Raw genomic sequence first — 15797 nt, forward strand, 5'->3', positions numbered from 1 at the left:
ACTGGACTTAAGGAAAATTTAAAAATTTCGTGCATGAGAAGACCCGATCAACAGAGTGCAAAGGCACCCCACATAGTAGGAGAAACTATTTGCAAATCCTATTTCTGATAGGAGATTAATATCTGGAATATATAGAGAGCTCCTAAAACTTAACTAAAAACCACAAACAACCCAATTCAGAAGTGGAAAGGAATGGGCGTCTGGGTGGCTCCGTCAGTTGAGCATCTGACTTCAGCTCGGGTGGAGATCTCACAGCTCAGTGTGTGCATTTGAGTCCTGCATTGGGCTCTCTGCTGTCAGCGCAGAGCCTGCTTCAAATCTGGTCCCCCTCCCTCTCTGCCCCTCACCTGCTTGCACTCTCTAAAATAAACTAATAAATAAATAAATAAATAAATAAATACATAAAGGACTCAAACAGACCCCTCTCCAGAGAAGACATACAAATGGCCAATAAGCACAGGAGAAGATGCTTCACACAGTCGTTACATAAACGCACATCAAAACCCCAATGAGATACCACCTCACGCTCATTAGGATGGCTATTATAAAAAAAAGAAAACCCAGCAAACAAATATTGATGGGGACGTGGAGAATTGGAGCCTCTTTGGGAATGCAAACTGGTGCAGCCATGGTGGAAAACAGTGTGGTGGTTCCTCAGAAAGTTGAAAATAGAATTACTACAGGACACAATTCCACTTCTGGGCATATACTCTAACAAATCAAGAGCAGGGTTGCAAACAGATACATGTGTGCCCGTAGCATTATCTGTACCTGCCAAAATGCGGGAACCACCCCGGCGTCCCCTGACAGATGAGTGGATAAACAACACGAATACATGTGCAATGGAACACTGCGCAGCCTTAAGAAGGGAGATTCTGAGCCGCTCCAACATGGATGAGCCCTGAGGACGTTATGTAGAATGAAACTGGCCAGCCACAAAAAGACAAACCCCGTGTACTTCCACTTACACGAGGCACTTCAAGGAGTCACAAGAGTGTAACGTGGGTGTCATGGAGAGGGGCGGCAGTCAGTGTTCGATGGGGCAGGGCCGCGGTTTTACAGGATGCAGAGTCCTGGAGATGGCTGGCGGTGGCTGTTTCACCACCGAGCGGTGGCCTGAGCATGATGAAGATGGTACATTTTACGGTCAGTGCATTTTACCACAATAGAAACAAACGAGTCCCCTTCTGCACACTAGGAAGCCTCTGGCAAACACGGTTTGGTGTTTAAGCGTCATCCCTTGCCATCAAAGGTTGCAGAAACAATCCTGCTGTCCCTAGAATGCACACCAGGATGAAAACCCACAGAAAAATTCGATCAATAACCATGGCGACATACTTCCAGTCATCTTGAATCTGAAAAACAAAACCAAAAATCGTGAAAGAGGAAAACATGAAGCAGGAAGGGAAGGGCATAGTGGACACATTTTCAGTACTGAATATGTTGCAGCAGAAGCCATTCTGCAAGAAACCTTGTTTCCTAATGGAGTCTGAGGAGATACTTTCTCCAGTCCCTCTTTATGCATCATAGGAGCAGGTGTAAAATATTCACATTCGGTCTGTTTTGAATCACAAATTTCTTGGGGTGTCTGCCTGGCTCAGGCGGTATGGTATACAACTCTTGATCTCAGGGCTGTGAGTTCAAGCCCTAAGTTGGGCACAGAGCTTACTTTAAAAAAAAGAAAACAACCAGAAATGTCTTATGTAATACATAACCTATTTTTTTTTTTTTTTACCTGAACTGAATTCTAATTTATAAAGTTAGTAAAACCAGTTATTTGACTTGAGGACTCCTGGACTTTGTTAGAATAGCTAATACAATCCAACCATCATTTACCATTGCTTCAAAGTACTGGTTCTTATCCAGTTTTAGACACTAATTTCCATTTAACATCTGTTCCAAACATGAAATAAGCAAATCGGGGCAAGGCCATCATCTCTCTCCCTCCGCTCCCTCGCCCTGCCCAGCTATCCAGATACCTCTTCAACACTAAGGCCAAAGTACTGTGGAACTCTAAACGGTGAGAGGACAGGCTGAAAATCTGAAATAATTGCTGACAATAAAGTAAAAGACGGTAGAAAGAGCAAGACTAATTGTCTATAATACAGCCCCAATTCAGGCTTGAAATAGGAAGGAGAATTGTATGTTAATTATACTCCTATACAACTGAGAAGACAAGGAAACTGTAATTGAAGAAGAGAGAACCCATGAATCAACTGATTTTGAAGAAATAATCACATAACAAAGCAGCAGCATGTGATTTAGTGATTTAACTAAGTGCACTGAAATGGGACTGGGAGACAAGGATTTTCTTTTACTGCCGTGAGCTGGAGCAGACGTGTCCTCCTGAAGACACTAAGGGGTCTTGGCTAAAATTAGAATTATAGCACCAATACTTCATGTGAATTCTTAAGACTTTGGTTTGTAAGTGCCTCAAACACACAATGAACCTGTGGTTCCCACCCACCCCTCCCAGCTAACCTACTAAGGCTGTAGCAGGTAGACTTTGATTTTCATCGCAGCGTCTGAGAAACTGGGTAAATTATGTGACCGCTCTTTGCCTCAGTTTCCCCATTTATGAGATGCAGATAAGAAAAGTACTTCCCTCAGAGGGTTATGATGAGGATTAAGTGAAATAATGTTCTGGCACAGAGTCCTTAATGAACAGTAGTACCTACTGATATTCATGCTGATTAAAAAAAAAAAAAGAAAGAAAGACGACCCTTATCCAACCACAAATCTTTTCTGACAGCAATTCGTGCGGCTTTGCCTGGTGAACACAGATGAGACTTGGGTCCTCCACGTGAGCACAAGTGTGCTACACAGACACAGCTGGGTGAATTCTGAAAGTCCTGAAGGTATCATATGGGCCTGGAAACTTTGGGACTAATAATAACAGAGAAACATCAAGCAAAATGGTAAACTAGTGCAAACTCTTGGCTCCTTCTCCGAGCCCAGCCCTAGACACGTCCCAGAAGCAAGGAGAGCCCATAGGTTAGAGGCTGGTGACACCATCCAGGTTCCACTGGGGGGCGGGCAGAGGAGATCCTGAGGGGTGCAGCGGGGGTGGGGGAAGCTTTGCAGCCTGCCCGCTCCCAGCCCAGAGACGCAGGTAACGTGAGAGCAGAGGACAGCCTGGGTGAGGTGAAAAGCTGGGAGGTGGAGAGACGTCCCTTGAGGGACAAGGTCACCCAGAGGGAAGGGTGGCCTAGTCCAGTCTGGCCACATGGGCCTCCTGCCTTGTGGAGCCTCCCTGGATACCATCCAGTAAGGATGGCTGATGCCCCTGAAAACGTGAGTTTACAGGCCTCAGAGCACAAACATAGCCGTTTGGAAGGAAATTGACAGAACAGACAGGTTAAGGATTATAACAAAGAGGATCTCCTCGGAGATCAAAGAGAGTATTGGGAACATGAAGCAGAACAAGCAGTCACAGAAGAACCAAGTAAAAATGTGACAGTGGAGGAAAAGACTCAGGACAGGACAGTTGGCTGGAAGGAACCCATGAGGAGGGGCATGGGGTGGCAGGAAGGGATGGTGCTGGAAGCAGACATGTGCGGTTCAGGGAGAGACATGGAGAGGAGGAAGTCTTCACAGAGAAAACCTTGATTCCCTAGAACCAACAATAAAAAACTTCAGGATAAAATGGCTCCTAAAATGCCAAACAGTTTAGAAGAGACCCACACCAACACACTGTATTTGACGTCACTGGATTTCTCTACAAATTCTAGTAGCTTCTAGATAGAATGGATTCATCACAAAGAAACAGCATTCAGAATAACTAAAAATTTCATTAGTGTTACTGAAACAAGGCAATGGAGGAGGAGGAGGAATGTTTTAAGTATTTAAGGAAAAGAACTTCTAGAATTTTGTATCCAGCTAAACTCCCTTAAAAAGGAGAGTTTTTATATTTCTAAGCCTACTGGCCTCAGAAGGTTTAACCAGGAACACTTTGGATCAACGCGTGCTGGTGCGGAGATAAAGCCAGGAGGGTGGGGGTGAGTTAGTGGTTTAGTGAAGATGACGCTCTGGCCTGGGCATACCCCCAAGACAGAGAAGCGCTCGCACAGTGGAGCTGACCAGAGAAAGGGATGGCAAAACCCAAAACTATATCCCCGGAAATCCGCAACGGAAGCTCTGGTAACATCCAGCGTGGCCGAGGTGGTAAGGAAGACCAGAGAGGAGGGCGGGGGGGGGGGGGGGGGGGGGGGGGGGGGGGGGGGGGGGGGGGGGGGGGGGGGGGGGGGGGGGGGGGGGGGGGGGGGGGGGGGGGGGGAAGATGCAGATGCCGAGGAACGAGGCAGGTAGATCTGGAAAAGAGCTCACATGTGGGTCGAAGTCACTGAGGCACAGCTTCCAGAAGAACACAAATGGCTTTTTAGCCAGCAGAAACAATTCAGACTTTCCAGTGCTCAGCACGAACTGAGGCAAAAAAGAAAAGTAAATGGAAAATATGCAATAAGATGGCAGAAATTTAGCCCTGATCAAACAGTAATTATAACAAATGGAAATTCATAAACCACTGATCAAAAGACTCTGGAAGGAATGAAAATACGCGCATAGAGATACCCGTGCACACCTATATACAGGTCATTAGGTGTCCCTGTCTCTACGTACGTGTGTCTCAGCCCAACAGGAAACTAGCAGCCTCAGGACTATCCGCTTAGAAGCCCATGCTCTGGCCTGGGCATACCCCCCAAGACAGAGAAGCGCTCGCACAGTGGAGCTGACCCCCGGTGACCACCTGTGAGACACACCGCCAACAAAGAGCGCTTCCGTGCGACCCCAAGTTTGCATAGTGATGTAATTAAACTTACTAAGATGGCCAAACGTGAGCAAGCAGTGACCCACACGAACAGCCTGGAGAAGGGAAGAGCCAAGGCAGGGGGACAGGGTGGTGGCACACGGGCTCCCTGACCCTCAGGAGGTGGCCTGGGAAAGCAGCCCTTCAGCGAGGGTCCTAGGAGCCACACATAATGCGAACCAGCCACACTGAGCCACAGACTAGGAAGGTAAAGTCTCTCTGGAAAACCGTGTAAGTGGCGTGGCGGTCACACAACACTGGAAAAGGCAGCCACTTTCTGACAGCTTGAGTCTCCTCAGCATGGACAGGCTGCACTCTGCTGGCCTGTGGGCCAGTTTCTGTTATTTCTGGTAAAACGGGAGAGCTATGACCGGGCCCGACTCCCCTGTGGTGACAGATGACCAGAGATGAGCAGTGGATGCCCCTTGAGATGAGCCACCGTTCCACTAGTTTGCCACTAATGTATCTTGGCACTTCGGTTGTGACTTCCCTTCTAGTAACAATTTTTAAACTGTCCTTTTATACAATATGTCTTAGACTCTCATGAAACTAACACTTTGTCAGGTGTCTAGTAAGTAATTCTTGGAATAGAGTTAATTTCTAATGACTTGACCAAGACTTGAGTATTTAGATCTCAATCTTTATTAAGTTCTTGCTAACTTAAATGATCTTTTTAAGGTAGATAAAGAAAGAGGTAGAGAGCGCCTGCAAACATTGTCAGTGTTGCACAAATGAGAGACGTTCACGGGTCATGTACTTATGCTCCAACAGTCTCAGCCGAAGTTAAAGGTGTGCCTGGCTTTTTGGCTAAATTTCAGGCTCAGCGGGAGGCTCTGCCTTGTTAGTCACGTGGTGGGCTCACAGCTGCGCCGGTGGGTGGGGTGGGCAGATAGGCAGCTGTCCCTGCCTCCCCCCAGGCTCCTCCACTCTAATGTGCCCTTCAGGGCAGAGTAGAAGACGCTCCAGTCATTCCCTGTCAACGGTAATTACCTACAGTATATCAGGAGCTGAAATGATCAGTTAATTAGCTCTTTGCTAATAAGCATCTTAGGGCAGAGCCAATTAATTTTAAAGCAAAACTTCTTATAAAATTATCAGATCTAATTCTGTAACCTTGGGTAAACAGAGGGTCAGGGAGCACTTGATAATTTCAAGTGTAGAACTTCCCTATTCCTAATGCTTGATATTGACTCTAGCGTAAGGACTTTGGAGGAAACAGAAGTTCCCCCAATTAGGAAGAAATGAGGAAGAGAGTTTGACTAGATAATTCACAGAAGATGATGTACAAATGGCTAGTAAGCATAGGAAGAAGATTCCTGATTGTTACTCACCAGGGAAAAGCTAGTAAACAGCAATGAGGTGCCACTTCACACATGTGGGTGAGGATGTGTGGTGAGCGGACTCTCGAACGTTGCCCACGGCGGGGTATCGACTGGGCCGAACACTCTGGAAACCTTCCAGTAGCCACTGGAGTTAAGAAGACATCTCTCCAGCGACCCAGCAGTCCCACTGCTAGGTGTACATTCAGGGGAAATGAGTGCACGTGTTCACCAAAAGACGTGTAACAATATTTATGGCAGCATTCCTCAAAACAGCCATGTCTAACAACAGTAGAATAAACAAACGGGTAGCAAAGCCCTAGTGTAGAATACTATACACCAACAAAACCCCACCGAGATGATAAACCCCAAAGGCATTTTGTTGAATCAAAGAGGTCAGACATGAAAGGGTTTGTGCTATGGAATTCCATCTAAACGAGGTTCCAGAAGAGGTAAAACTAACCAATCAAGGAAGTCAGATCGGCGGTTATTGAGGCGGAGGGGTTGCTGACCAGGAAAGGGCACAGGACACATCCCATGTGCTTACCTAGCTCAGGGTCACATGGGAGAACACCTAATATGAAAAGGGGCGCACTTAATAGGCATACACTTTACACCTCAACAGGGAAAAAACACAATTAGAAAGTAAAAACTGTAAGCTCAGCTGGTCTTGTGCCCTTTTCTGGCCCATCTCCTGACCGAGTGTGTTGGTATCAGATGACCTGATGGCCCAAACTGCTGGTAGCTGAGGGGCCAATGCCAGGCCACACTCAGGGGCTTAGTCGTCCCACTGTGCATACGAAGGGAGAGGCTCTGGTAAGTGAGGCACACGTCCAGAGACCCCTACCTGGTAAAAGGAGGGGCTGGTCCAAGCACAGGCTGCTGCCTCCAGAGTCTAATCTCGTGGCCCACCCTAAAAGTCTGTCGAATGAACAGTCAATGTAATAATACGTCCTTACCTCTTTGGCTTCATTTTGTGCTTTCATATTTTCGGCAATATACTTGACACTCTGGATGGCTTCTTTGATTTCCGGTGACAAAGCAGAGAGGGACAGCACAGCGTTGACAGACTCAGAACTAGAGCTTCTCGGGAGGTTGGCACTGAAATTTGAGATTTTTATTCTGCGGTGGTGGCAGTGGCCACACATTCCGTCCTGGCAGGGACAGCCTTCCTTGCAGCCTCTGGACTCTGTGTGGCTGAAGCAGTTCAGATTTGAGAGCTCGGCGCTGTAGGAGGGCCTTGGCTTCTGGGTGTGGCCTTCACTACTTGTGGGCCTGGTCATGAACATGACCCTGGGAAGCAAGTGCAGGAAAACGGTCTTCACCCACGCGGGCATCGTGTGCGTGGTTGGGGTTCTGTAGTGCACGTTGAGCACGAAGACAGTGATGACGATGGACAGGGTCACGAAAATCATGGTGAACAGGAGGTACTCACCGATGAGGGGGATCACCAGCGAGGTGGAGGGGATCGTCTCAGTGATGACCAGGAGAAACACGGTCAGGGAGAGGAGGACCGAGATGCAGAGGGTCACCTTCTCGCCGCAGTCGGAAGGCAGGTAGAAGACCAGCACGGTCAGGAAGGAGATGAGCAGGCAGGGGATGATGAGGTTGATGGTGTAGAAGAGCGGCAGGCGCCGGATGTAGAGCGAGTACGTGATGTCGGGGTAGATCTCCTCGCAGCAGTTGTACTTGATGTCGTGCTTGTAGCCCGGGGCCTTGATGACAGCCCACTCGCCGCTCTCCCAGTACTCCTTGAGGTTCATGGAGGAGCCAATCAAGACCAGGTCGATTTTTGCCTTGTCGTAGGACCAGGAGCCGAACTTCATGGTGCAGTTCTGGTAATCAAATGGAAAGTAGGTCACGTCGATTTTGCACGAGCTCTTAAAGATGGCCGGGGGTATCCAAGTCACCTCCCCTGTGTACTTGAGTAAAGCTTTGGTCTTGTCGTCCACCTGGAAGTCCCCAACAGCACTGCAGAGACAGGTGGCAAATGACACATGGTCATTACCACGCAGTCGCCCGGGTCAGCTTCTCACACTACCCACAGTAGGTGGCAAGTGGCAGCTTATAAAACTACAGAACAGGAGAGCCCCATGTGCCATGCAGGGTCACCCGGTTCACCTCCCCACTGACAGGGACACTGAGGCCCCAGCCTCCATTCCTGCAACAATCTGACATCCCCCCCCCCCCCACCAACCCGGGGTATGTCACTGGTTCATTCCACAAATACAATCTGCCTTGATATTGATGGAGACACTTTCAAATGCCAGAAAGCAATTTTTTCGCCTTTAAAGAAATGGGATGCATGCTGTCCTGAGGCAGGTGACCTCTGGGGACATTGGGGCCTCGTTCTGCGGTTTGGATCTGTAGACACCTCATTCCGTCTCCACACAGACACCTCCTGTGTGTGTGCGCACCTGTGTGAGGCCTGGCTGTGGGGAGCCCACTCCCACCATACTGAGCCCGGCAGATGGGCTCCCACACCCCTGTGTTCCCCACATCCCCTACCCCACCCCCGCTTTGGGTTGAACAATCACATTTTCTGAGCCTTGTCTTTCAAATCCAGCCAATGGGCACCCCTTGTGCCTTCAGTTTCTGGGTGTTTCCTGATCTTTCCATGTTTTCTCCCTATGCCTCTTTTCCCGGCACACCCGCACTTTCCTTTTACCCAGAGACTGATGTACTGAGTCCTACATCTGAGAGGGCAGCTGGCCCTCAAGTGGTGGCCTCACCGGGGGCACGCTCGGGACATGTCCCTGGGTCAGTTCTGCTGTCACTTAGAGTTCAGACCCTTTAGAAGGAACCACCCCACATCTGCCTGAAGAGCTGAAGCATGTGACAGACCTAAACATGCAGGGATCTCCGCGTGTTCCTGTCGTGATTCAGTAAGAACCCATGCACACAGGCGAGGGCACGTCCTGCCCTCGTCTTCCATCTGCTCCCTGGCCCTCTCCTTTCTGTGCCTCATGGAACAGGACAGTTGCTACCAGGGAAGACATCAGGCCACTGCCTCCGTCTCATTTAGTCGGCTGATTTGTCCAGAGGGGCCCTGCTGGCTTTGGTCATCCTCCATCCCCTCGACAGTCCTGCTGTGCCCTCCGTCCTCACATGGCTAGGGGAGGGGTGCGGAGCAGGGAGGGCCCACGCAGCCCTCACTGCCTTGGAAGACAGCGTCCCTGGTCAACAAAACCTCAGGATAGAAGGGGACCTCTTACTGCGGCCCGCAGGCCTGCCCCTACTGTGAAGACCCCTACAGGGAGACTGCTTTCAGAGGCGCTGCGGCAGAGACCAGCCCACAGACCTAAAACACTGCTAACCCAGTCCTTTACAGAAGCCATGTGCTGGCCCCTGCCCTCGTCCAGCCCCTCACTTTACTGACTGGAAATCGAAAGATCAGAGAGCAGGGCTCCCACAGAGTTTGGAGCTCGAGTTAGGGGTCACCAAACCGCCTGTGCACCCAAAGGCCAAACACTGGAGACAAGTTTACCTGGGTGGTTGGTGTCACTTCTGCTCATTTCTGGGGGTCCTGGTCATGGGCTGTGCCTGCCCAGACCAGGCAGAGTCCGTGACCTGTCTCTGCCAGCAGCAGACAGGCAAGGCCATGACCTTGCTGGACCCTGGGGTGTGGCACAGCCTCAGCCACAGCAAGGGCACCTGATGGGTCTTGTGGACTAAAAAGAATGACCAGAAAATCCACCGTCTCTCCCACTGGGTGTGCAGGGGATGGCCGGCAGTAAGAGACAGCGGGGATGGGAGGGGTCCAGGAGCCTGTGTGCAAGGCTGTTGAAAAAGAGAAGCCCAGGTGGGTGCACATGACTAGTTGAGGGCTCATTCTAAGGGACACTGAGCTTCAGGGGAGGCAAGGGTGGTGGGGAGTAGTGTGAACACTCTCCAAGTTCCCAGCAAAGAAAAACCTACCAATCATGTCATCAAAGTCAGGTTACATGAGGCCTCCTGAATCTCAGAATATGAGCATGTGGGCTCCAACGACCAACCCCAGGGTGGCCTGCATGGACCATGCAGGATCAGCTGGGGTGGTGGTCACCAGGGAAAGTGCCCTAGGCACAGAAATCATCAAGAAGCACCTGCACCTCAGGAAAGAGGTACTCAAGTCTGTGTTGAATCCTCAGCAAGGGGAACAGTGAAACAGAGGGCCTTACAGCTTCCAGTTTGGGGGAGAGAACCAGAAAGGTGGTGGGGTCTACAGGCAGTCTACAGGGAAGGCCTTCAGGGCTGGTGTTGGCTCACCCCAACAAACTCCCTTCTGGGAGGACAGAGACCCACCCAGAAAAATGCTGCTTAGGGTAGGACCCGAGTTAAACCAGGCATCTAGCAGCAGTGGGCTCAAGTGCAGAGGCCTGCCTTTCCAGAAGCTTCAAGCTGGTAAAAGGAGACGCCCACCAACCCTATTCCCTCTGGGAGCCTGACCTAAAAGTTCAGCAAAGGCCACCTATTTCAACAAGGGCAATGGAAAAGGATTAGATTGTATTGTAAGAAATGTATGAAGATCAACAACTGAATCACAAGCAGAGAAGCAACCCCCCAACAGGACAGCCCCAGAACAGGTGACAGTGACAACCTGATATAGATTAAGAAGTGCTAAGCGATCTCTGGAAGCTGTGAAGGAGCAGCATAATCAGAAAAAGTTAAATAACCTGGCCAGACAATAGCAGATGTATAAAGAGCTGACCACTTAGGGAAGAATAAAAGACCATCTTAGAAGCAAAGGCTAAAAGAAATAAGATGCCAGAGAAAGCGCAGTCACAGGAATGAAACCAGAGAGAGAGGACGTGTTTTACATCAAACAGAAACAAGAACTTAAGAGAGAAGGGCAGCGAATGTCGGTGAAGAAGTTCTGATGTACACAAATATAGAGTTCCTGGAGAGAGAACGCAAAGCAACAGGACAAATCTTATGACCCAGAACTTGAAACAAGCTTTCCTGGAGTAAAGGCACATCGCATCGTGCTTGTGGCACAGAGTCAAACAGCTGACGGTACAGACAAAGGAAGAAGCCTGAGCCAAATGAACGCTCCCTGCAAGGACTGTGCATCCCACTTCGCCCGGGACAGTCCTGGTTCACTTCGTGGTCCCCACATGCTTATCAGCAGAGTCCCCTTGTCTTCTAAAAGTCCCCCAGTGTCACCAAATTAGACTGGCATCAGATTTTGACAGTGACACTTCATACTGGAACAGTTGGCATTTTTAGAAGATTTTCATGAAGGAAGATTTCAGCCAAGGATTTTCTATCCAGCTAAGTAACCTGAACATAGTCTCTAAAAAGGCTGCAGTGAATTATAAACTTGTAAGAATGCAAGGCACGTTGTGCCCATGAGCACTTTCTGAGGATCCTGATAGAGAATGAACTTCAGAAAACAAATATGGGGAAACTTTGGCAAGAGGAAGTAAAAGGTGTTTCTCGTGTCAAAATGAAGGGATTCTCAATGGAGGATCAGTCCTGAGAAACAAGTTCTAAGTCGGACGAGCTGGGTGGTTTTCTTTACAACCTATCTTCAGTTTCAGACTCTAAGGAAATTCCTTATGATATTTTCTGCTCATCACATCTAATTTGAATCATTTCACTGTGATGCAGCACCATTAAACTCACACCCTAAGTCCTCCAGCTGTTCACCCAAGATTGCCAGCTAGAAAACAGCCATAAAGTTCAAATCATGAGATTAAAATTTTTGCATTTTCTTAATTCTAGCGTAGCAAAAATTCTCAACACTCTGTCCAGTTCCCTAAGAGCCTCTGGTTCAGGAGATTAGTAAGACCGATCATGTTTTGTAAACCACTTGAGTTTATCTTCTGTCCCAGTTCTGTGAGAACTAAATTTACAAATGCAAGTTGCATGAAAGAAACATTTATGAATGATGTACTTCCTTGGAAGACCAGTAAATAAAACATGGCCCATCTTTGGAGTGGCTAAAGACCCTTCTTTGAGCCAGTGACCAGAAAGTGGGACTCAGCCAAAAATGTAACTTCTGCAGTCCTAATAGTTAAAGCATATGAGTTTATACTCCTACGCATGAAAACCTAAATACTGAAATGCTTTCAGGCATTAAAATCAGATTAATTCTAGAGGAAGTGCTTTGCTGATAAATACTTAATGGTTAAAGCATTATAACTTTAGAGATAAAGCACAGGTATAAAAATGATGTTTTTCAATACTCAGAGAACAAACTAGTATATACTGTAAAACATCAATTAAAATTTATGTTTGCTTACTAACAACACTTAAATGTGGAAAGAGGCCTGTTGAGGAGGCGCCACGATGGGCAGGCTGAGCCTGACCGAGGAAGGCCCTGAGAGAGACAGTGGAGAGGCTTCCTGAAACTGCGGGCTCAGCCACCAAGGGCAGAAGAACTGAGCACTCCGTGGTCCTGACCTACAAGGAAGGGCAAGTGCTAGTGAGGGCCCTGGCAGCAGACTGCCCTCCCACCCTCCCCCACCCCTCCAGTCTACAGCACGTGTGGATATCATAGTTCATGCCTGTCTCCCCTAGTGTGTGGCAAAGTCCTGGAGGCAGGGTGGCTATGTCCGGCATCTGGCCTATAGCAGGTGGTCAGTAAACACCCGTGGAACAAATCAGTGAAGCCCTCTTGGAAAAGGTCCAGGGAAGGCCGGGCAGCCAAGGGCCCGGAGTCCAGGCTGACAGCCCTAGGAGGTGGTGGGCCACCCGGCCCCTTACTTGTTATACAGCACAATGTCCGGCTTCCAGATCTTCTGTGCAGGGACACGCATGAACTCTGCCCCATCATACTCGGAGGGGTCCCACTTCAGCTTGTAGTCATTCCAAATCTGTGGGGAGGAGGCAGGGAGACGAGGAGGCAGCAGGACAGCATGGTCTCCTTCCTGGACACCAGCTGTCTTGGTGAAGCCCCCACCTCCATGCTGCAGACCCCAGGAGCCTCACTCATGTGGGCACGTGTGGGGGAGATGGCACTGGGCTGGGGGTGTAGGCTGCTTCCCAGCCCCTCATCAGCTAGTGAGGATCACTAGTGCTTTCTCCAGTCACTGCTAGTGCTGGCCAGGTCCGTGCTGTACGCCTGCTGTTTACGTCCCTGAAATGGTGCTCCAGGAGCTTTTTCAGATGTGTTCCCCTCTGATAGGAGCAGGGTGCTAATGACACCCAGCCCTCGTCCACCTCCAGGTTAAGCAGGGTCTGACGGGTTCTGGGGCAGGAGCCATGATCCCAGTGGAGCCCGAGAAGCGTGTAGGAACACAGATGAGGCTCTGGACAGAGTGCTGAGAGGGCACCATGCCCTCCTGGCTTTCCAGCCTTCTGGATGTGGGAAGGCTGTGGGCTGAGCACTCAGTTGGGTGGCTGGCGGAGGGTCACACTGGTCCAGGGAGGTATGTGTCTAGATCTGAGCAAAGCCTCCCAGTGGGTTGCGGGGGTGGGGAGGGATGTGGAAGCTGGTTTCTTTGTCCCCAACCTGAACAGGAAAATCCAGAGCCTCTGTTCCCACTCTTCCAAAGAAAGCAGCAGGATCTGATTTGAACAGATTTTTGGCAAGAAGAAAGGAAGGAGGTGGCCTCAGACACCAGCCCAAAGTCAGGGGCTGGTCTCCAGGCTCAGGTCTGTCCTAGTTTGCTGTGTTACTGAGGAGGTCTCTCCCTCCAGGCTGCAATCTGTCATCTGTGACTTGGGGGGCCGACTTCCAGGGGGACTGTGGAGCAGTGCATGTGACTCCAAGCCCAGGAAGAGACATACCAGCCAGTCAGTGGACCCCAGTCTGGCTTCACCAGAGTAAAGCCGGCTGTTTGGGCTCTTTGTGATTCCCTCACCGCAGATACAGAAGTGACCACCAGGGGGCAGCAGCACCCAGGGTCTACTCACTTGCTTGAGCCACAGGTTGGTCTCCATGATCTGGTTTACTTCGTCCTAGAAGGAGAGAGAAAAAGTGGACAGTGAATTCAAACACAAGGCTGGTTCTGGGAAGGCCTCTTCCAGAAGCCCCCGCACCCCATGGCCATGACTTGCAGCTCTAGCACTCACCACCTTCACCAGCTGAGACATGGACACCTCAAACTGGATGATGACGGGGTCAGACACATTGGCCACAGGTCGGATGATCTCGTTGTAATCTTCGAACAGCCGCTCAAACAGACGGTGCTCAGCCTCCGAGGCGAAGGCCACTGCAGGAAGTAATGGTCACTCTTCCCTCACCAGGGACACCACCCACCTGCAGCCTCCTTACCACGTGCTGGGGGTACGCTATGGAGCTCCAGATTTCCAGACAAGCCCCACTCCCTCGAGTTACAGGCTGGGAAACTGAGGCCCAAAGGATACATGAGGTCACACTCATCCAGGGAGAAACTGTGGTTACAAACCTGGCCTAGAATTTGGATAGATCTGGTGCAAATCCTGCCAAACTACTTATAAGCTGTGTGAGCTTAGGCAAGGGGTTTAACCTCTCTGAGCCTCACTTTCTTTGCCTATAAAAACATAATATATGTATACACCTCACAGGGTTGTTTTGAGTGAAGTGTTTCTCAGTGCCAGCCTGCCGGAAGAGCTCAAGCACTACCCTTACCTTCAGTGTTACCACGGGCATGGTGGGATGCCAACGCAGCCCGCTTAGGTACCTGCTACCTCCATGATGGAGAGATGGCCAGTCCACTCCGAGAGGCAGGGCCACCCAGGGCCTGTAGGAGACCGCAGCCCAGGTCTGGGATTCTCCTTCATCTGCCCAGGACCCCATAGGGGTTTGGCCAACAACCCTCTGAAAAACTGGGTGTCTACATGGTTCCCATGATCTTGAACTGACCCATTGTTCCTGCTGAATGTGTCTTTAGATAATGATCAAAGACCTTACCTCTCTGAAACCCTTTGTTCATAAGCCACATCCCAGGCCACCTGAGTCTGCTATGCGCCTTCCCACTTACAGAACTGAGGTAAGGGGATAAGGGGAATCCTCAGGGAAGTCGGGTTAATCTTGAAATGGGGTCTTGCCCTCTCTGCCCTTCCCCACCCGGGCGGGGCCACAGGCGGGGGCTCCGAGAGAAGTGGTGGGGACCTCAGCGACCAGGAGGCAGAAACAGTGCTTTCCCGACTGACTCCCCTTGCAGCCAAATCCCAGGACCCTCGGTGTCTACCGCCCTCCTAGGCTGCCAACAGACCTTCCGGCAGAAACAGGGCCGGCTGGTCGAGGGCGCGCCCCTCTCCGAGATCCGACACCCGGAGGGAGGCGCTGCCCACCCCACCCCACCCCTGTCCCCGCCACGAAGCGATGCCCTTCTCCCGATGATGACACCGGTCTAGTCTTCAGCTCTCTCTGGCCTCAGTTTCCCCATCTATTCGTAGGACGAGGGGTGGGCGGAATGCTGACAGAGGAACCGACGGCCAGGCGCCTTGCAGGGCGCCTTGCAGATCTGGGACTCGTACCCAGACTCTGGGAGGGGTGGCTGGAAGGAAGACGGGCCTCCCTGACCCGGCTCACCGCCGGCTTGCCTCCCTTCTCTGCCCACCCCTCCCCCCCCCCACCGGCCCTCCGGGTTCGCACCCGTACCTGGCGGTGGCGGCAGCAGCAGCAGCAGCAGCGACAGCAGCAGCGCTCGGGGCGGCGGGAGCCTGGCGACCATGGCAGCTCGCGGGGCGCGGGAGCTGACGGAGCGGCCCAGGCGGAGGCAGAGTCCCCGGCGTCCGCTCGGAGCCGGACGCGGGGCGCG

General features: G+C 50.7%; 1 protein-coding gene across 2 annotated transcripts; it reads right to left on the reverse strand.

Annotated features, from left to right (window-relative positions):
- Positions 1 to 402: 402 nt before the first annotated feature.
- On the reverse strand, positions 403 to 14228 carry CHRNA3 (cholinergic receptor nicotinic alpha 3 subunit). Of its 2 annotated transcripts, XM_029951873.1 has the most exons (6): positions 14125 to 14209; positions 13966 to 14010; positions 12814 to 12923; positions 7083 to 8094; positions 6136 to 6271; positions 1303 to 1355 (listed from the first exon to the last, which is right to left on the reverse strand). In XM_029951873.1, exons 1-5 carry the CDS (start codon positions 14143 to 14145, stop codon positions 6146 to 6148), a joined length of 1314 nt encoding a protein of 437 aa, XP_029807733.1. In that variant the 5' UTR covers positions 14146 to 14209; the 3' UTR covers positions 1303 to 1355; positions 6136 to 6145. The 2 variants fall into 2 exon arrangements, with proteins under 2 accessions (XP_029807735.1, XP_029807733.1); XM_029951875.1 differs by lacking the exon at positions 6136 to 6271 and having other exon boundaries at positions 403 to 1355; positions 14125 to 14228.
- Between the last annotated feature and the right edge of the window lie 1569 nt (positions 14229 to 15797).

This window comes from Suricata suricatta, chromosome 9 (genome assembly GCF_006229205.1).
Source record: "Suricata suricatta isolate VVHF042 chromosome 9, meerkat_22Aug2017_6uvM2_HiC, whole genome shotgun sequence".
Lineage (NCBI taxonomy): Eukaryota > Metazoa > Chordata > Mammalia > Carnivora > Herpestidae > Suricata > Suricata suricatta.

Excerpts from the sequence above, each read along its gene's own strand:
- CHRNA3 (XM_029951875.1), bottom strand. The coding sequence starts at position 14,145 with ATGTCTCAGCTGGTGAAGGTG. Across the intron at positions 8,095-12,813 it reads GACATTGTGCTGTATAACAA|TGCTGTTGGGGACTTCCAGG; the intron begins GTAAGGGGCCGG and ends CTGTCTCTGCAG. Across the intron at positions 1,356-7,082 it reads CACAAAATGAAGCCAAAGAG|ATTCAAGATGACTGGAAGTA; the intron begins GTAAGGACGTAT and ends TTTGTTTTTCAG.